This window comes from Meriones unguiculatus, chromosome 19, assembly GCF_030254825.1.
Source record: "Meriones unguiculatus strain TT.TT164.6M chromosome 19, Bangor_MerUng_6.1, whole genome shotgun sequence".
NCBI lineage: Eukaryota > Metazoa > Chordata > Mammalia > Rodentia > Muridae > Meriones > Meriones unguiculatus.
In genome coordinates, this window is record NC_083366.1 from 9,787,831 (window position 1) to 9,809,006 (window position 21,176).

General features: G+C 39.7%; 1 protein-coding gene across 1 annotated transcript in view; it reads right to left on the minus strand.

The window, feature by feature from the left end:
• Window positions 1-21,176, minus strand: part of Malrd1 (MAM and LDL receptor class A domain containing 1) — a 744,773-nt gene that overhangs the window by 40,320 nt on the left and 683,277 nt on the right. The window contains exons 37-38 of the mRNA XM_060372547.1: window positions 315-394; window positions 138-231 (exon numbers count right to left, since the gene is read on the minus strand). Of these exons, the coding sequence (XP_060228530.1) occupies window positions 138-231; window positions 315-394 (174 nt within the window). The remainder of the gene's footprint in view (window positions 1-137; window positions 232-314; window positions 395-21,176) is intronic.

Consider the following 21,176-nt stretch of genomic DNA (forward strand, 5'->3'; position numbering starts at 1 on the left):
AAAAAGAAGCCCCAAAGTATGGAAACATAGAAACTTTTTCCATTTACTTAAGTATGAAAGGAAAGTAAAACAGAGGAAATGTTGCAGAGATCTTCCCATTGTGCGTGTTTTACTCAGAGCTAGAAGGCATGACTTACCTCACTGGTCTTCTGTGTGCAAGACAGCACCAGATGGCCACAGCAACGTGAGCCACGAGGAGCCCGAAGCCGATGCCCAGTAGACTCCATATGTCTAGAATTTCAAACCCACAAAAGGGATGAACATAATTCAAAAACTTTAAAGATCCCAAGCTCTTGTTCATTCGTGTTACCTACAGTTCTGGGCGTAGACGGCATCCGCAGTAGAAAGGTTGGACCTGATGTGACACCGATTTCCTGTCCATCCTTGTGCACACCTGGAAAAGAACAGCATGTGAGAGCAGAAAACAGATAAAAACCAAAGAGGGAGAGCTTACTTGAACAGAATTACAGTGACATTGATGGTGGTCTAGAAACCTGGAGATAACAGGAATATGAGAAAACTGGCTAAGAAGCCAAAACGTAAAGTCAACAGGAAAATGTTATATGACATTATTTTCATGTTTTGTATAATATGATTTTGTTGTAGTCTTTCTCCTTGTGGATTTTGAAATGTGGATCTTGGCTTTTACACATTTTTTGTTAGTTTGTTACAAATATTAACTTTTTTTCCCCACTATTAGCCATTGCCATTTTATCTTATTTCTCACTTGTCTCGAACTCAAAACCTCTCATGCTGGGTGACTATCTTTACGTACACATGGCTGTGCATGAGGATGGAAACAGTAGACAAGTTTGGATACTCCTCTGGTGGCGTGTACCTGTTTTTGAGATAGAGTCTTTCACCGGCCTGAAACTTGACAAATAAGATAGTCTGGATTGGGGAAATTCAGAATCTACCTGCCCTTGTCCCTTCAATACTGGAATGCTAAGCACACTGCCAAGAGCCTTTTTTATTTTTATTTTTTAAAGCAGGGCTCTAGGGATTGTATATTGAGCCCCATGCTGAAAAGGTAAAAACAGATGTAGCCCATGGCAGCTCAGTATCCACGTGGGTTCCTTAGTAAGGGGAAACAGGGACCGTCTCTGATATGAACTCGGTGGCTGGCTCTATGATCACCTCCCCCTGAGGGGGGGAGCAGCCTTACCAGGCCACAGAGGAAGACAATGCAGCCACTCCTGATGATACCTGATAGACTAGGGTCAGATGGAAGGGGAGGAGGACCTCCCCTATTAGTGGATTGCAGAGTAGCATAGGAAGAGATGAGGGAGGGAAGGTGGGATTGGGAGGGAATGAAGGAGGGGGCTACAGCTGGGATACAAAGTGAATAAACTGTAATTAATTTAAAAAATAAAAAACAAAATATTATTAAAAATGTTTGCTATTAAAAAAAAGGTAAACACATGATCATCCAAGATTCCTCTTCAGCCCTCATGTTTTTGGAAGTGAAGAGATTAAGTTCTTTCAGATAATACAGCAAGGATTCGAAGTACTCATATATAGCAGAGTAAATGCATTTCTCATCACAAAGGGATGAGAAATCTTCAATCACTTAGATTTAAAATGAATTTAGATTAATATCATTTGTACCTTAGCAAAAATTATTCAGATGACACCAGACTTCCATAACCTATTTTATTCAGGAATATAAATGGCAAACTCATCACATTGGAATAGATTATCCTCAAAACATCAGAATCTGCAACCAGATTGCTCTTTTGAGGGACATGTTTATTTGCTTGTGACTCTCTCTCTTCCTGCCTCTCTCTCTCTGTTTCTGTTTTTGTCTCTCTGTCTGTCTCTGTCTCTCTTTCTGTCTCTTTCTCTCTGTCTCTCTCTGTCTCTCTGTCTTTCTCTCTGTCTCTCTGTCTCTCTCTGTCTCTCTGTCTCTGTCTCTGTCTCTGTCTCTGTCTCTCTCTCTCTCTCTCTCTCTATATATATATATATATATATATATATATATCTCCCTCTTTCCCTTCTTCTCTCTCTCTTTCTGTGTGCACGGCACTGACTGACTTCTAAATCTTATTTAGACCTTGATCTCACAGAGGCCCACTTGCCTCTATCTCTCAAAGGATGGAATTAAGGCCAGTGCCACTATGCCCAGAGGAACAATTTTTTTCTAAGTAATTTTTTTTTCTGGTATAATGAATCCCCAAACTAGTATAGAAGTTCATATCCATATTTACATTTAGTAGAAACAGTGAGACACAAGTTGAAGTGGTTTGGAAACATACTAGCAAATTAGTTTAAAACTAAGTTTAATATGTGTGTTTAAATCTGTGTATCAGAAGCATTATTTACTGTCCTGGCTACTTTTATGTCAACATGACACAAGTTAGAGTCATCGGAGAAGAGAAAGCCTCAGATGAGTAAATGCCTCTGGAAGACAGGCTGTTGGTAAGCCTGTGGGACACTGATGTGGTTGATAAGACAGGGCCCAGCCCATTGAGACTGTGGCCACACCTGGCATGGTGGTCCTAGGTTCTATAAAAAGGAGGCTGAACAAGCCATACGGAACAAGCTAGTAAGCAGCATCTCTCCAAGGGCTATTTCTCTAGGTTTCTGACCTATTTGAGTTCCTGTCCTGACTTCTGATGATGAACAGTGAGGTGGAAGAATAAAACAAATAAACCTATACTTCCCACCTTGGTGCTTCATTACATCAATAGTAACCCTAACTAGGACAATCTATGAGAACATGTTTTCTATCAGTCTCCCTTTGAAATTTGAAAAGTTGGATGTGTGAAAGCAATTCATTCTCAAAACTTGAACTGACTAAATAAAAAGTCCTATTTTCTGGTTCTAGAAAGTCATTAGGTAGTTCTCCTTTGTTTAGCTAATATTCCTTAAAAAGTAGAAATCAAACGCAATTATATAGTTTTGAACTTTCTGAAGTTCAGATGGATCAACAGATACATTGAATTGGGAGTATTTAGTTTGTATTCTCACAATACCTAAGACTGCAAGTCTTCTGTGCCTTTTGCCAGTCCCCATTCAACAATGGGTCGCACCTGGCAGTCTTTCACATCTGTGTGCTGGTGTGGCTTACAGATGTTTACGTGTTCTGTGTCAGTTCTGACTGAGCTCAGTGTGGCTTAACTTGGTTCCTTAAGATTCTAAGAGTGCCATAACTCTGGTGTCAGGGCAATAAAAATACCTGTTTTCAAGCAGAGTGTGTTTACAGAGCTAAAATCTAGGAAATGTCTGAGAATGCCACTTGAAAAAATAGTGGGAAAAGTCAAAACCTTTGGAGAGGTAGCATGAGCTATTCCGATTAGCTGTGTGAATATCTGTGCATCAGCTCATCATCCGTCTATGTCTGCTGTCCATCTACCTCTATGTTTAGATAGTGATATTTACATAAAACCTGGAGGAATGAATGGGGGGAGGGAGAGAAAGAAGCATAAACGTTTACAGGGTTGCAGAAAGACTTCAGAACATTTAACGTGTTTTCATATCTGTTTCTCAAACAAAACCTCCTCTAAGGAAAAAAACAGTTTGAAGTAATTATAGCAATTTGATCCCTAGACTACTGTAACTTTTCCATGGCAGGGTGGTCCTCTGCCTTTGAACCAGATCTTGAGGACAGCATCAATACCATGCCAGGATGGTATCTGCCGGTTCTTCCAGCAACAGTACAGAAATAACTTTCTCCTGCCTCTCCCGGAGAACTACAGTCAGTAACAATATTTTCTCTGTTCTCACTGCAGACAAGTGGACTTATTTCCTCCAAGCTTACCGTAAATCGCTATTACAGCTATTAAAATGTTTTTAGAAGAAAATACTAACATGTTGTGATGTAAACATGGTTTTGTTTTGATCCCAGGGGTAGGAGATGAGACTGATTCAGATTGTCCACAGCAGCAAATGATTAGCCTAGTGCAGGTTCAGAGAGGGGGCCCTTTGACAGCTGCTGAGAGTTTAATTCTGAGGACTCTGACAGGGAATGCATGCCAGGACCCAGAGAGAGAAAGGGGTTTCCAAGAAGAAAGAAGGCTGCTGGTGCTCCTCCCTGCTACTCCTGGTTGCTGTTAATACAGTCGAATGAGAAGTTAGAGATATCCTGAAAAGAGGATTGGACTTGCCCAAGAAACCTGACAACCCTAGCCAGCAGCCTAACCTTTCTCTCCTACTCAGTATTGGGGTGCTGGAAGGGATTGGAGAGGAAAATGGAGGAAGAGGTAGAAGAAACGTAAACAAAATAATTTAAAAAGTAGGCCAACACTGGCATCACTTTCATCATCATTTTTATAGGGAGTCTTTCTTATTACTGAGTCAATAAGATTAGAATAACAAATAAAAAAAGAAATGATGTCTAACACCCCGAGATGAAGACTGTAAATTAGTAGGGTCTGGGTGATTTTCTACTTGTCAGAAGTGAAGGGTGAATGATCTTGTGAGAGAAATGAGGCAGGAAAAGTGAATGAACTGTGGAGTTATAAGGCTACCCACAAAGAAAAACGATCCAGACAGGGACACTCTAGTCAGAAATAGTATCTGGGTGTATGGCCTGGCAGCTTGGCAGATGTGGAACTGGGGCATAATTGGTTGAGGCTAGAAATTTGTTCCAATAGAGAATAGGACAAAGATTCATCATATACCTTGACAATCAAAGACCAAAATGTTATAGGAATTATTTAGCTACTTTATGTCTAGGCAAGGCTGAAAACAAACATGATTTTTCCTCTTGTATAAAATGAAGTATTTTTTGTTTTACTAAATTATGCCAAAGTATCTATAAAGGCCATGAACATCATGTAATACTGGTGCTAACCTAATATATATCATCCTAATTCAGAATGCTTGGATTATAATATGTCTCTTTCCCTGCCTACCTCTGTGCATGAGTTTCTCCATAGTTTTTTTTTTTCATGCCAAGAAGAAAGAAAATAGGTCTAATAACTCTGAATTGTTAATTATGTCATTTTAATTGCAGTCAGCTTACAAACATTTAGTTTTATTTAAAGAGCTCACAAGAAAAAAATACATTAAAAATCCGATTTATTTAGTTTTACGGATGCATTTTTACTGTTACTTGGCATATATAGTAAGTCCTACATTTAAATCTTCTTACAAAGCTTAAAGTACAAACTACGATCCAGTTATAGCCGGCATTGCAGGTACTCCAACAAAGTCATTTCACCAATCTCTCTGCCATTAAACTCGGTAGCTTTCCTTTATTTTTGGTGGAGTAGGACATTTGATCTCCAACATTGCCAAATCCTCCTCATAAGGATGGAGACATGAGCATACACATTCCCAGTCAGCAGAGATGGCTTTATAGATGGACAGTGACATAAGCCCATGCAAATGCTTAGTAACAAAGGCGAATGCTTGATGACTATTTATCCTTAAAGCAATTTTTCCTCAACTCTGATGTGAAAGAGGGAGCATGCTTCGAACCCTCTTGCAAGCGCAGCATGTCCCCTTGGTACTGATTATCTGGAAAAGCCACTCTGCGGATGTGGCTGACTAATAGGAAGACAAAGATCAGGAAGTCACCGAGAGATGGAGAAATGGTGATTATCTCTAGTCTTTCCTCATTTCCTCAGTTCAAGGTTCAATTCTCCACACTTAGGCTTTTGGCTTTGAGTCTATGAATTTCTTTATCAGTTTTGACCAGGATGATTTAAGAGATTAAAAAAAAAAATTTACTTTTGTGAGTGTATGATACAAGTGTTCTAGGCCCCCAGTGGCCAGAAGAGGGTACTGGGCTCTGGAGAGCTAGAGTCATGAGAGTTGTGCTCTAAACTCCGTCCTCTGGAAAAGGACAGGAGCAATGTGAATTCCGATATACTGCTGGCTAGATTTATGACTCAGCACTATAGGAGATAGGCTTATGTCCTTTTATTTAGTGCTTTTAAAGCAACATGTTATAGCTATTAAATGCACACGTGTCAGGCAGGATCACTTCACATTTACAGTCCACACTTACAAATTAGGAAATATTTCTCCATTTCATCTTTGATAAAATGAATGTATGGAGAAACTGAATTTTACATCTCCAAGGAAATCATGCTAAACAACTTTCCGTGGTGACCCTTCAGACTGTCTTGTTTCGGCCACATAGGCTGTCTTCCCATGGCATTTCTCAAGTTAATATATGGAGTGTAGTTGGATATATTGGTAATGGGTTCTATAGTCTTACTTGTTATGGAATCACAGTTAGGAGAAAAGTCTGATCTGGGTGGTCTCTTTGTCACATTAAGCCTTACCTAGCACATCTGGGATTACAGAAGTCTAGGGCAAGTGTGTGGTGGGATGAAGGGGACACAGAGGAAGACCTGGACACAAGGTAAAAATGGGCTGCTCTCTAGCTCCATGGCTTTGTGAAATTCAGACACTTCAGGCTCAGTTAGAGAAAGCTGCGAGAAGAGCTTCCAGAATTTCTGGGAGATTACACACACAAAAAAAGAGAAACATGAGCGTATACTGTCACATGCTGTGCCAAGCTGTTGCTTATAGAATATTTTACTTTTTTACATTCATTCTAGTCATGAGTGTTCGCCACTAAACTTCTGTTCCATGTCCTTTTTTTTTTTTTTTTTTCTGTTCCATGTCTTAATAGTCTCAGCTTTTAACTAAATCTGACACGTGTTGACCCCAATCCCTTCAGGGACATTTAGTGACAACATAAGAAGAACTAGGGTCATTGTTACACCTTCTGATTTCAAGGCTTATCAAAACCATCCTCAAATAGCATAATCTTTAAATTCTTGATGCAGGTATATAGGCAAGAAAGAGAGACAGGCATTGAGATGTATTTCTATACATTACAATTTCTCCTGCAAAAAAACAAAAACAAACAAAAAACAAAACAAAACAAAAAACAGTGAAGAAACCTGGAGGGTTTTGCTCAATGTAAGTCTTCCTGGATGATGGGCAAGGACTACATCAAGAAAATGGGTGTGGGAAACCAGAGGCAATCCCTTGGCAGGGCATGTTAGCATCAGGGATGAATTTATTATAATAGAAGGTAAAAAAGGAGGAGGAGCCACTGAATAATCTCTGAGCCACAGAATGGCACAACTGAATTGCAGTGATTAATTTGCTTGGACTAATTTCCCCCATGACTAATTAGCTCCCGCATGTTTTCCAAAATTTATAATATTAGGCAGAGCCCACCTGAAAGAAAAAGATAAACATCCTGGTCCACTCATGCATATGGTCTGCTTTTTCATACAAAGAGGAGAAAGGGAGAAATAAAATGTAATTAGATTCCTTCAGCTACAGCCAACACACTAATCTTTCTTAAATTGCAGTAGGTCTGCTGCTATTAGCAAGCTCTCCCCAAGGTGTCACTGGAAGAGCTCATTTCAGGGCGTGCTTGGCAACACCCATTCATTACCTTCCCACACCTGGAACACAAACCCATCTTGTCCTTCTTGTCGTTTGTGTGTACGCTGCAGCTCATTTGTCAGACTGCCAGGGCAAATCAGGAGCACTTGCTGAGCTTGTGTTCATGGACTCAGCAGAGAGTCAGTTCTGGCTCTTCAAATGAACTGAATTCTTGTTTACAGCAATAATGCCAAGCTTAGCTTCTTTATATTTGTTCTAATCAATTTGAAGAAAACAAAAGAGAGTTCAGAGGCAGGGTTACTTTATAAAGATATTGTTATGTGAATATTTAATTTAGAAGAAAGTGTGTATGTTAATGAGATTTTATCTAATACCAAGGATTCAGAGAATTGAGAATGCATATATTTGTGTGATTTCTATTAAGTATGAATCAAAAAGAATCAGCTTATTTTAAAGTGTCATGGCCTATCAGGAAAGAAATAAAATAAAAATTCCATGTTTTAAAATATTGGGGGAGGGATGACAGTCTTGGTTGGTAAAAGGAGGACTGGGGTTCAATTTTCAGCACCCCAGTAAAAAGCCAGGCATGGCGATGCCTGCTTGTAATCCCAGCACTGTAGGCATAGAAATTAGTGAATTCTTGGGGCCAGTGAGAGACCCTGTCTCACAAAACAAGGGTCCTGTGGAACAACACCTGAAGTTGACTTCTGGCCCACACACAGACACACACACACACACACACACACACACACACTCACACATCCATACATGTGTCCATGCACTTGTACACTATATAGACACATGAACACGCACACACATCTGCCTCCCAACAGTCACACACACACACACACACACGCACACACACACACACACACACACACACACACACACAGTTTGTAAGTTGGAAAAATCAACACATTCCTATATTTGCTCCTTCAATTTCATTGCAGTCATCAGGTATCATTAATTTTACCTCATAAACTGTTTATGTCCTTCAGCTCCATTTCATCTCTGCCCTTGGGGCTGGCTAAAGACCCCAGTCACTTTGGTATGGAAATAGGTTCCAACTGGGTTTCTGGTCTCCAGATTAACGTTACATTAAACAATTTCTCTGACTAAAAATCTGCTCTATGTTTTTAGTTCTTATAGTATCCTGCCAGGTGAAATGGCTTTGTGTAAAAAGCCTTTCCTGAAATGGGATGCGCAGCTTTGATCTCAGTTTTATTAAGGCTCACAGCCCCCCTTATACTTTTGCAAAGTCCCTTCATTGAGGGATACGCTTTCACACTCCAGGACTTTTCATGACCTCTACTGTCAATGGCTGGGAGATGGCCTCATTTCTTATTCAATTAGGTAGCTAGTAGTTACCCCCTTAATGCCAGAGACCAATCGCTATTGACCTCTGGAGACTTCCTTTTGTGTCCTAGCCTGACTTAGACATTCCACGTTTGGTACCATGCTGTCCTGATGGTGCTTAATCACATAGTATTTCAGCAATCAGTTTCCTGTTAACTTCTTTCAAATTAAATGTATTTGAAGCTAGGCCTGTATGTATTCACTCTTGTAGGATCTAAGTAGCTCCATTCTGTGTGTAAATGTTTGCTGATAAAATCCATTACACCACCATAATAGCAATGAACATCTGGATCATTCATTATAGTCATGAAAACACTTCTCTTTTTACATGCATACTCTTTGTTAACATTTAGAACTGCCACTTGCAGCTTTAGCCTGCCTTAGAGTCAACTGGAACACTGGCCCAAGCCCTAAGTATTGACCCTGTCCCTCAGAGTTTCAGACCCAGTAGCTGGGATTTGGTACCCAATAGTTTCTAAGGTAGTACTGACCCTTCTGCTCTGAAGGCCCCATTCAGGGAATCTGTCTGAGAATACCCCATGAGGTTGAAATCAACCACTCTTAGTTGAGAGAAAAAAAAGATCAATACAGAGAGCAGAGCAATGGCTTTTTATGCAGTGAGCTCAGGCTCTTTAATCTGCTTGAATTTTTTGTCCTCATACCATATTAAGTATTATTAAAAAATTTACTTCTAGTTCTTCATAAAACATTATTTGGGTATTTTCAGGTTCCGTCCTTCGGGGATAACTCAAAGATGAAAACTATGTGCTCCAGTGTGGCTTTTTATTGCAACTTGCTCTTGAAATCTGAGTCAGGCTACACAGCATTCCACATGTAGGCAGGAAGCAGGCTCAAAATTTATTTATTTCAAATTATTACAGCAAGGAAAGAACCTTAATTATTTTTGAGTAGAGAGAAAGAAAAAATTTTCTTGTTTCTTATATTCGAACAGGTGTATGGTGTGCTGGCGTAGTTAAAGTGGTAGCATGAAATATTTTTAGATTAAAAATAGCCCTAAAGTTGTTGTTTTACACTTTCTATTTCCCCTGCTTTCTTCTTGCTGTTACAAAATTGTAAGTCCTCAGAACTTACGGGAAACAAAAGAAAAAGGAAGGAAGAAAAAAAGCAACAAAACTAAATAATTCACAAACTGGACCACTGAAACAGACTACCTGTCAGGAGAAACTAGACCCCTTTGAGACTGAATAAGGTAAAGATAAACAGCTTCGCTGGGGAATATATTTCTAATACAAAGTAATTTGTGGCTATTGTTTTCCTTAAATTTTCTTTTCTCCACAAAGTCTAAAAATAATTTTCCTTAAAAATACAGATTTTGAACTTTACTTCTAGGAAGACCTTTTATTTATACTTTCTGCCCTACACACTGAACTATACATGAACACACAAACACAACATGGGAAGGCTTAAAACAGAGGAAGAATGAGCCATGAGCTCTTGGGTTCTCAAATGAATATCATGAGCTGTATTGCTCACAAAGCCTGAGCTAAGAAATTGTAGGAGTCTCAGACTCACTGTGACCTTTTAGCAAAGAAAGGAAGGCATTACTTGTGAGTACAAAACCAGAAATCTTCCCATGGCGTTATATAAAACTGGGGAAGAATTCCACGCTCTACACTCTGCTGTTTGAGAAGTTAATGGGTGCTTTCTGTTTTTTATCCCTGCTCCAAGCTCCAGACAATCTAATCACCAGATTATATTCTTTCTCCCCTCCAAACTTACTTATGGTAGATTCCCTGATATACACACAATTATCTTACTCTTGACTCATCTGTCTCCCATGACATGTGTACTCTACCTAGGTTACATGTATGTATGTTTGGATATGAATGAATATGCCTCTAAACTAATGAAAAGTTGAGAGTTAACTACTTTGTTTCAAAAGGCTAAGTATCACTCTTACATAAATCCAAATAACACATCCACAGGCTCATACACTGATCCTTTTTAGAGATGAGTAAAATTCCCAGATTAAATTGGCTTTCAACATGTATGCTTCCTGCACTTGTGGAATCCACAATATTCAGACAGAAAATATGTGCAAAAAATCCATCTGAATTTACATAGATATCTTTGTCATTCTTTCCTAAACAATATTTCTGATAATTGTTTGCATGGTATTTACATGGTATTTACACTGTACAAGTATATTTAGTGATATAGAGATGGTTTAAAATGCACAGTCCATACGCACAGTATATACATGAGCACTACAGCATTTTATACCGAGGACTGGAACATCTATAGAGTTTGCAATATATATCAAGGTCCAAGAATTGATCTCCTGTGAACACTGAAGGCTGTCAGCACAGTAGAAAATCCCCAACTAAAGACAAGTGAATAAACAAACACGTCTCATGTTTACTGAAGGGTGTAACATACTATGGTCAAATATGTATGTGTGGTCTATGCACACACACACATCACATCGCAGAGTGGCCATACCATTGTTTATGTGTCTTCCATGACAGACTAACTGATGGCCTCTTAAACTTCAGAGGCTTGGACAAAGCAAAGAATAGTGGTCATTAGTATGCAGGGCCTGGAGAATAGGCACTGTTGATGACCATCTGCAGTTAACACAGAGCTTGGGTCTCTGAGATAAGATTAGAACGACTATGGTAGCGGTGGAAGAAAAATGACCCTCTTACATGCTTTTTCATTTTTGAAAACCTTATACATTTTAAGGACAATAGTTCATTTGACTCTTTGCTGGAAATAGACTAGGTGAAGAAGGTGGGAAATGAACTAAAAAAGAAATAAAAAACCCAACCAAAAAAAAACAACAAAAGAAGCAAAAGGGGGGGGGAGGGAGGGATAGAGAAAGCATTCATATTACAAGCAGAATTTTCCATTATGCTTCCTTAGGCTTGCACAGTTTCCAGCATGATGAGCCCTGATAATGACTTTACCATATCCCATATACAGAACAAGCATTTCTTATTCTACTAACAGTGTACACGCTTGCATTTCCTTAGGGTTTTAAAACAGTTGTCAGGAAGCAGATTCAAGCTTGTAGGCAATGACAACTGGTATTTTGTAAAGATTGTTTCAGCTTGTATTGCTAGATACTTAACTATTTATGTAGCATGTTACATTGGTGTATATATAACATACATACATACTGGCGTAACTAGTGAAATGTATTTGCATTGGTTTCACGCATTTGTTTTGCATGTTTATATCAATACAAAAGTTTTAAAGCTCACATTGAAAAATTCATAGCCAAACTTTGGGCAGAGTGCAGGGAATCTTATGGAAGAATAGGGAGATAGAAAGACCTTCAGGAGACAGGAGCTCCACAAGGTGAGCAACAGAACCAAAAAATCTGGGAACAGGGGGGCTTTAGAGACTGATAAGTCAAGCAAGGACCACACATGGAGAGGACCTAGAACCCTTGCTCAGATGTAGCCCATGGGCAGCTCAGTTTCCATGGGGGTTCCCTAGTAAGAGAAATAGGGGCTGTCTCTGGCATGAACTTGATTGCCTGCCCTTTGATCATTTCTCCCTGGTGGGGTGGTCTTACTAGACACAGAGGTAGAGGATCGTGATGAGACTGGAAGGAGATGAGGAAGGGGGCTATAGCTGGGGTAGAGAATGAATGAATTGTAAATAATAATAAAATTAAAAAAGAAAAATTCAAGTAGTTATCAGACTGTGTGTATCATAGTTATATACTGAAATTTCTTTTAAAAATCCTACCTCAAAAAAAAGAGAAAAAATACTACCCCAAGATCTATAACTCCTAGACATATATCCAAAATATGATCAACTATATAACAAGAACTCAACCATGTTCGTAGCAGCTTTATTCATTAATAGCCAGAAGCTGGAAACAACCCAGATGTCCCTCAGTTGAGGAACAGATACAGAAATTGTGGTACATTTACACAGTGGAATATTACTCAGCAATTATAACAAGGAAATCATGAAATTTGCAAGCAAAGGTGAAATGAAAATAAAATGAAATGAATTGAAACGAAATGAAAATGATCATTCTGAGTGAGGTATCCCAGAAGGAGAAAGACACACATGGTATATACTCACTTATAAGTGGGTACTAGACATATAATATAGGATAAACATACTAAAATCTGCACACCTAAAGAAGCTAAACATGAAGGAGGACCCTCGGTAAGATGCTCAATCTTCATTCAGAAAGGCAAAGGGGATGGACATCAGAAAAGGGAGAAAACAGGGAATAAGACAGGAGCCCACCACAGAGGGCCTCTGAAAGACTCTACCCAGCAGGGTATTGAAGCAGAGGCTGAGACTCATAGCCAAACTTTGGGCAGAGTGCAGGGGATCTTATGAAAGAAGGGAGAGATGAAAACCTGGAGGGGACAAGAGCTCCACAAGAAGAGCAACAAAATCAACAAATCTGGGTCCAGGGGTCTTTTGTGAGACTGATACACCAAAGAAGGACCATGCATCTAGATAACCTAGAACTCCTGCAGGGATATAGCCCATGGCAGGTCAGTATCCAAGTGGGTTTCCTAGTAAGTAAGGGGAACATGGATTGTCTCTGACATGAACTCAATGGCTGGCTCTTTGACCAAGTCTCCCTGAAAGGGGAGAAGCCTTACCAGGCCACAGAGGAAGACAATGAAGCCAGTTTTGATGAGACTTGATAGACTAGGGTCAGATGGAAGGGGAGGAGGACCTCCCCTATCAGTGTACTGTGGGAGGGGCATGGGAAGAGAAGAGGGAGGGAGGGTCAGGTTGGGAGGGGCTGAGAGAGGGGGCTACAGATGGGATATAAATGAATAAATTGTAACTAAGTTAAAAATCATTGTAATATTTTGAAATAAAGACTATATTTATATGTTCAGAAATATTTTGGATGACCTAAGACTATTCCCTGAGTGTTAGGATAGAAGAACAAAAAACAACTCCCTTGAGCTCATGCAATTTAACTTTTATTGAATAGAATATGGGTACAGGTGAACAAGTAACCAAGTAAGTATATATTGACAGAATAATTGCCTAACAGAACAATACACAGAATACTCTGGGTATGAAATAGAGACCACTCATTGAAGTTTCCAGGCCAATTATTTAAAAAAAAAAATTAAATGTGTACTGGAGCTTTTCCTGCATACATGTCAGCACTATGTGTATGCAGTGCCCAGGTTAGAAGAGAGTGCCAAATCCCCATGAACCAGAGCTACCAGTTCCCACTGGGTTCTGGGAATGTAACCCAGGACCTCTACAACAGGAGTGTTCTGAACCACTGAGCTGTGGCTCCAGGCATATTTCCAATAAGTTCTATGATTAAATGAAAGAGACAGATCTATTAAGTGAGAACCAGCCTAGAAAGTATGAGAGTCAGGCCACCTTGTCTCTTCTTTGAGGACATGGCTCAAGAGCACACTCATGGGTAAATCAGAGGCAAGGCTGTTGTCTGACACACAGAGGGGAGAGGTGAATGACTGGGTTCAGGAGCCCGTAGGGAACAGGGGCATCAGAAAGATGCAATCATTGCTGGTTTTTAAGTTTCCTGATAGAACTACTTGGCAGTTCTCTGATAACTAATATCGCAGAGGAATTTGAAGGAAGTGATGGCATAGGGGGCCCTGTTGTGTAGCAGGCGTGCCCAGTGTGATAAAAGCACAGGAATAAGTTTTGACTATTAGATGAGAACAAACATAGAAACAGAAATGGGTACGTAGGGTTGCCGTGTGAATCTGTTTGTAAGATGACCATGTGATTGCGCATGTAATGTGACCTTGTAAAGTATGTGTGAGGTTGCAGTTCTGTGGGAGGCATTTTGTCCTACTCATATTTTTACTAGAGCATTGCATGGATGTGGCATACTCAAGCTGCACTAGAAGTGAAGCTGTGAGGAGAAATGACACCTTCTGCAGCTGTGTTTCCTCGTGTATGCTTAGAACTTGCTATAGAGCGAAGATGACCTTAAACTCCTGATCCTCCTGCTTCTTCTCCTCAAATGCTGAGAAAATAGGTATGAGCAACCACAGTTGGATTCTGAGCTTCTGTTTTTAAATAAACAATACATATCGTTTTCATTTATTTTACTGGTACAGATAGTTTTTCTGTATTACACAGGTAGTAACTTCTTCTGCCCCATAGCTGTCCTTTTCATTTGTATTCAGATTCAGACTGAACTACACACACACACACACACACACACACACACACACACACAAACAAACACAAACACACACACACAAACACAAACACATACACACATGCATGCACACACACAAAATTACATGAAGTCTTAGCCATCACTAAGGCAATAAAATATGCACATTAATACTTGCATATTTTTAATGTTCTGGAGTTACTCAGTTTATATTAGCTTCTTAGTTGGTATGTTTTATGTCAAACTTCTAGCTTACCAGCAAATCCTCAGGGCAATGTTCTACCACAGTAAAGCATTACCTAAAAGGTAACTGAAAAGTAAAGTAATAATAATCCTTATTCTTTGGAAAGAGAAACTCCCAAAAGAAAACTTTACAAAAGGATTTCCATTGCCCCCTTTGCTACCTTTCTACCTTGCTACCTTGGACTGGCTTTCCAAGAACTTGGAGGTCTTCTGTCCAAGATCAGCCTAGCATTCCTGACTCCATTTCTTCATCTGCCTCACTTCCTCCCTGATTTTGGTACTGTACAGACTACATAAGAGGTCATCGTGTTCATGGTCAGTTTTGTTTGTCTTTGGAAATCAGGTTCAACAATCGTACAGCTAATGCTGCCCATCTCTTTCTACGTCTCTCCATCCTTTCAGCTGCAGTGTGTCTCATTATCTTCCACCTTCAGAGGTTGTCTGATCACTCACCATCTCTGGAAATAGTCATATCCCAGATACTCTCAGGAAATAGGAATGGTAGGTGGTGGTGGAATATATATAATGTGAAAGCAGGAGACGTAGTCTCAGGGGAAAGAAGGGAATCAGCCAGAGTGAGTACGGAGGACAGGGACAATCAACGGGGGAGGAAACTAATTCCTAATTCCAGTAAACCTATGATGGAGAGAAAAAAAATCTGTTTCCCTTGATCTAAAGAGAGTAAACATGCAATTCTATGGTGTTTCTCTCTATTAATCAAGAACACGAGTAAATGGTGTCTGCCTTAAATTTGAATGCTTAATGATACATAAATAACATTATTTTTAAATTTAAATTTTAATTTTTTTCACAATTTATTCTTTATATACTGCAATCAAATCCCCCTCCCTCCCCCTTCCCAGTTCCAACCACCCTCCCTCTACTTTCCTATCCCCTTCCCTTAGTCCCCTGAAAGTGGGAGATCTTCTCCTCTACCATCTGCCGATAGCTTATCAAGTATCATCAGGACTGCCTGGATCCTCAACTTCTGTGGCCTGGCAAGGCCATATCATCAGGGACAGGTGATCATCAAAGAGCAGGCAATGGAGTTCATGACAGAACGAACCCCTGCTCCCCTTACTCGGGAACCCACAGGGAGACGGAGCTGCCAATCTTCTACATCTGAGCATGGGGTCTAGGTCCTCTCCATGCATGGTCCTTGGTTGGTGTATTAGTCTTTGCAGGACTCCCTGGGCTCAGATATTTTAGCTTTGTTGGTCTTCTCGTGGGGCTCCTGTCCCCTCCATGTCTTTATACCCTCACCCCCGCTCTTCTTACATAAGACTTTTGTGCTCTGCCTAAAGTTTGCTGGGAGTCTCAGCATCTGCTTTCATCCTCCGTTGGGTGGAGCCTTTCAGAGGACCCTCTATAATAGGCTCCCATCCTGTTTATTCTCTTCCACTGCTATCCTGTTTGCCATTTTTTGGTCATTTTTAAATTTAATTTATTTTTATTAATTACAGTTTATTCACTTTGTATCCCCCCTGTACCTCCCTCTCTCTTCCCTCTTCCCCACCCGAGTCCCTCTCCCAGTCCACTGATAAGGGAGGTTCTCCTCCCCTTCCCTCTGATCCTAGTCTATCAGGTCTTATCAGGAGTGGCTGCATTGTCTTCTTCTGTGGCCTGGTAAGGCTGCTCCCCTCTCAGGGGGAGGTGATCAAAGAGTAGGCCAATCAGTTCATGTCAGAGACGGTCCCTGTCCCCATTACTATGGAGGCCACTTGGACACTCAACTGCCATAGGCTACCTCTGTGCAGGGGTTCCAGGCCATCTCCATGAGTGGTCCTTGGCTGGAGTATCAATTTCAGAAGAGACCCCTGTGACCAGACTTTTTGGATCTGTTGCTGTCCTTGTGCACCTCCTTTCCTTTCCAGGTCTTTCTATCTCCCACTTCTTTCATAAGATTCCTTGCTCTCTGCCCAAAGTTTGGCTATGAGTCTCAGCAGGATATTAGACATATAATATAAGATAAACATACTAAAATCTGTACACCTAAGGAAACTAATCAGAAAGAAGGACTCTGGCTAAGATGCTCAATCCCCATTCAGAAAGGCAATGAGGATGGACATCGGAGGAGGAAGAAAACGGAAGGAGCTTAACACAGAGGGCCTCTGAAAGGCTCTACCCTGCAGGGTATCGAGACAGATGCTATTTGACATTCTGAATGAGATTTAAGCATCTTCCTTAGGGTCCTATACTAGCGTTTAGCTTCTTTAGGTCTATAGATTTTAGTATGGCTATCCTATATTATACAGCTAATATCTGCTTATAAGTAAGTGTATACCGTGCCTGTCTTTCTGTTTCTAGGTTACCTCACTCAGGATGGTTTTTTCTAGTTCCGTCCATTTGCCTGAAAATTTCATGATTTCCTTATTTTTAATAGCTGAGTAGCATTCCATTGTGTAAATGTGCCACAATTTCTGCATCCATTTCTCCATTGAGGTACATCTAGGTTGTTTCCAGATTCTGGCTATTACAAGTAAAGCTGCTATGAATGGCAGAGCAGCACTTAAAGAAATGCTCAACATCCTTAGTCATCAGGGAGATGCAAATCAAAATAAGTCTGAGATTCCATCTTACACTTATCAGAATGGCTAAGATCAAAAATTCAAGTGACAAAACATGCTGGACAGGATGTGAAGAATGGTGAACCTTCCTCCATTGCTGGTAGGACTGCAAACTTATACAACTACTTTGGAAATTAATCTGGCACTTTCTCAAAAAATTGAGACTAGCTTTACCTCAAGATCCAGCTATACTGCTCCTGGGCATATACCCAAAAGATGCTCCACTTTTCAACTAGTATATTTGCTCAACTATGTTCATAATAACATTATTTTAAAATACCCTTTGTAATAAAATATGAAAAAACTAAATTTATGATAAAAATACAAAAAGAATCTTCCCAATGATATGTCAACAGCATAGTCCTGATTTTTTAAAAGATACATCAGATACAAAGTGAATAAAGTGTAATAATAAAATAAAATAAAACATAAAAAAAGATACATCAGCATACAAACATTGGCTATTTCTCAAATTTTAGGTATTAGTCTTGATGTGTTTTTGAATTTTTCTTAAAAATATTAAAATACTGCTTTTCAATACAAGAAAATCACAAGTCTTTAAAACAATTGCATGAACTGAATCTTTTCTCTTACGTAAGTGTGAGGAAGGCAAGCAAAATTGCTCAACCTTCTAGTACCTCAGTTTCCTCATCTGTTGAACACACAGAGACGAAGGCAGCAGTGTCATGGGGATATTTGCAACTACACACTTGTTAAACGTATGTAGGTGGTTAGAATGACACAGTGCCTAGTTAGCGGTCTTTGGTGACCAGTTACTATAATCATAACCATATTTAGTAAGCTCCTAACTTATTCAGTGTATAGTGATCATTATTAGACTTCTCTTGCCTAAAGCAACTGACATTTTAATTAAAAAAAAAAAAGTGGTTCAGATGACTGGTAAAGTAAATGTCAAAAAGACTGAAATAGACAAGAAAGAATTCTGTGTCCTAAAATAACCTCGATGGCTGAATATCAAAGGGCTGAAAAAACAGACTAGTGACTTGGTTGGAGCAGGTCAGTAAACATGCAGCTTTACACTTTGCCAATTAAAACGTTCAGAAGATAACAAAACATTTGCCTTCCAAAGTAAATCATAGACTCCATTGATTCTTCATTTCTTTTTTTTTTTTTTAATAAATCCCTCCATTGTTTTCAGAGGCTTCATGCAGGAGAATCCACACAGTAATCAGAATGTTACTAGAGGCACACCACCAAGAATGCCCAGGGCGATTTTTCACTGTGGTCAACATTACGGTGAAAAGTAAATTACAGGAAATTAGAGTGGGCACCAAGAATCATGTTGATAAAAATGCAAGCTGAATGTGTCCTTATATGAGCTTCTCCTCCAATTACCTGTCCCCATCTTCCCACATTATATACATGAAAAATTTAAGATCAGAGAGGACAGTTAACTGGAGAGAAATGATTCAACTAGTGGTGCAGTAGCTACTGCTCTTTACTGTTTCCACTGAGTATATTACAAACCGTTGTTTACCTTAGATATTCATCATTAGAAAAAATGGAATGCAAATGCCTATTTCTGCACCTCATTCAGTTCCTTACCCTCTCAGTTATCCATGCCATGTATACACACACACAGGCACACACACACATATATGTGTGTGTGTGTTTGTGCGTGTGTGTATGTGTGCGTTCTATCTCTATCGGGTTTTGATGAGAACTGATAAGAAAAATCGAAAGTGTAGTCAAAATTTTCTTGTTAATTGGCTCTGTGTATGTTAGGCTGTATTATTATTATTTTGTGATTCTCACAACATTCCGACTTTCTGTTTTAAAATACAGTTACTTATACTCAGCTATCAAAACAAAACAGCAAGTAAGTGTGAGTTCAAGGAGCACATGCTCATGACATACAACCCTAATAGCTAAAACATTCCAAACAATAAAATAACTGCTGAAGCTATCGAATTTCAAGTTGTACTACGGGCTATAGTAATAAAAACAACATGACATTGGCCTAAAAACAAACATATTGATCAATGGGATCAAACCAAAGACCAAGAAAAAAAATCCACATACCTGTGGACACCTTATTTTTGATAAAGAGTCCAGAAATGCACATTGAAAAAAAAAAACAGCAGAATCTTGAACAAATGGTGCTGTTCAAACTGGATGGCTGCATGTGGAAGAATGCAAATGGATCCATACTTATTACCCTACAAACTCAACTGTAAATGAACCAAAGACCTCAACATAAAGTCAGACACACTGAACGCCATAGAAAAGAAAGTAGGGAATAGTCTTGAACACATTGCCACAGGAAAAGATTTTCTGAACACAACATTGTTAACATAATCTCAAATATCAACAATTAATAAATAGGACCTCGGAAAATGGGAAATCTTTGTAAGGCAAAGGACACTGTCATTTGGACAAAGTGGCAGCCAACAGAGTGGGAAAAGCCTTTCATCAACTCCACATCCAGTAGAAGATTTATATCTAAAATATATAAAGAAACTCAAGAAACTACATATAAAAAATAACTTAATTTAAAAATGGGATGAAGATTTAAATATAGAATTCTCAATAGAGGAATCTCAAACAGCTGAGAAACTTTTTTTTTTTTTTCAATGCAGTTTATTCAGGAACCTTGAACAATCATCTGACCCTGGGGAAAGCCAGCCCACAGCTTAAATAGCCTCTGGGTAGCTAACCCCAGCGTGCCACGTGGGCAATGCAGATAGGTCCACATACATGGAAGCAAGCCAGATCCTCAGCCTTAGCCAAATGTGGAGTTGTTTGTGACAGAGAGCACTCACCATCGGGAAGGTGGAAGGCAGAAACCAGCTCCATCTTTAAGGCGCGGCATTTCGCAGCTCTCTACAGTTCCCCTTTTTGTTTTAGACGCATCAGGCAAGAGTAGAGGTCTGATCTCTGATATTAGAAATAATTTGGGACTTTGTACTGATGTTCATTTAGGTGTCATCCACCCAAAGAGCATCAGACCCGACCAATACCTTTTTCTCAGAGGCGGGACCTGGGGCATCAACCCACATGCAATCAGACTTGCTCTTTTCTGGGTTGAAAGCGGCTGACCCTGAGTGCAGTGCTTAGCCTCGCATCCTGAGCATAACATTTTAGCTTTTTATGGTATCCAACCATGCTTGGGGAGACTGTCCTGCTTCAATGGCTGTAAAGGCCTGAATGGTCATGGCTGCATTGCGCTGTTGTGAGACTCTAATCTTGCATATACACCACAGGCAAACCAAGGAGACCAACACCAGAAGGCCTGCTAATGCTCCCATGCCTGCCCATTCCTTCAGATGATTCATGGCTGCAGCCATCCATGGTGATAATCCTGTGGCTAGTCCTGTGTCCACTCTGGTAGAATTTAGTGTGATAATGGCCACTCTAAGCTGCTCCATCATAGTATCGAATTCTCCAGTCCAATTACCTAAAATATAGCTAGACAATTGTTTAGACAGATTTGCAGCACAGGAAAAATTCTCATGTTGTATGCTCGTGACACAAAGTCCAGCAAACTCTTAAAGAAATGTTTAACGTCCTTAGCCATCAGAGAAATGCAAATCAAAACTACT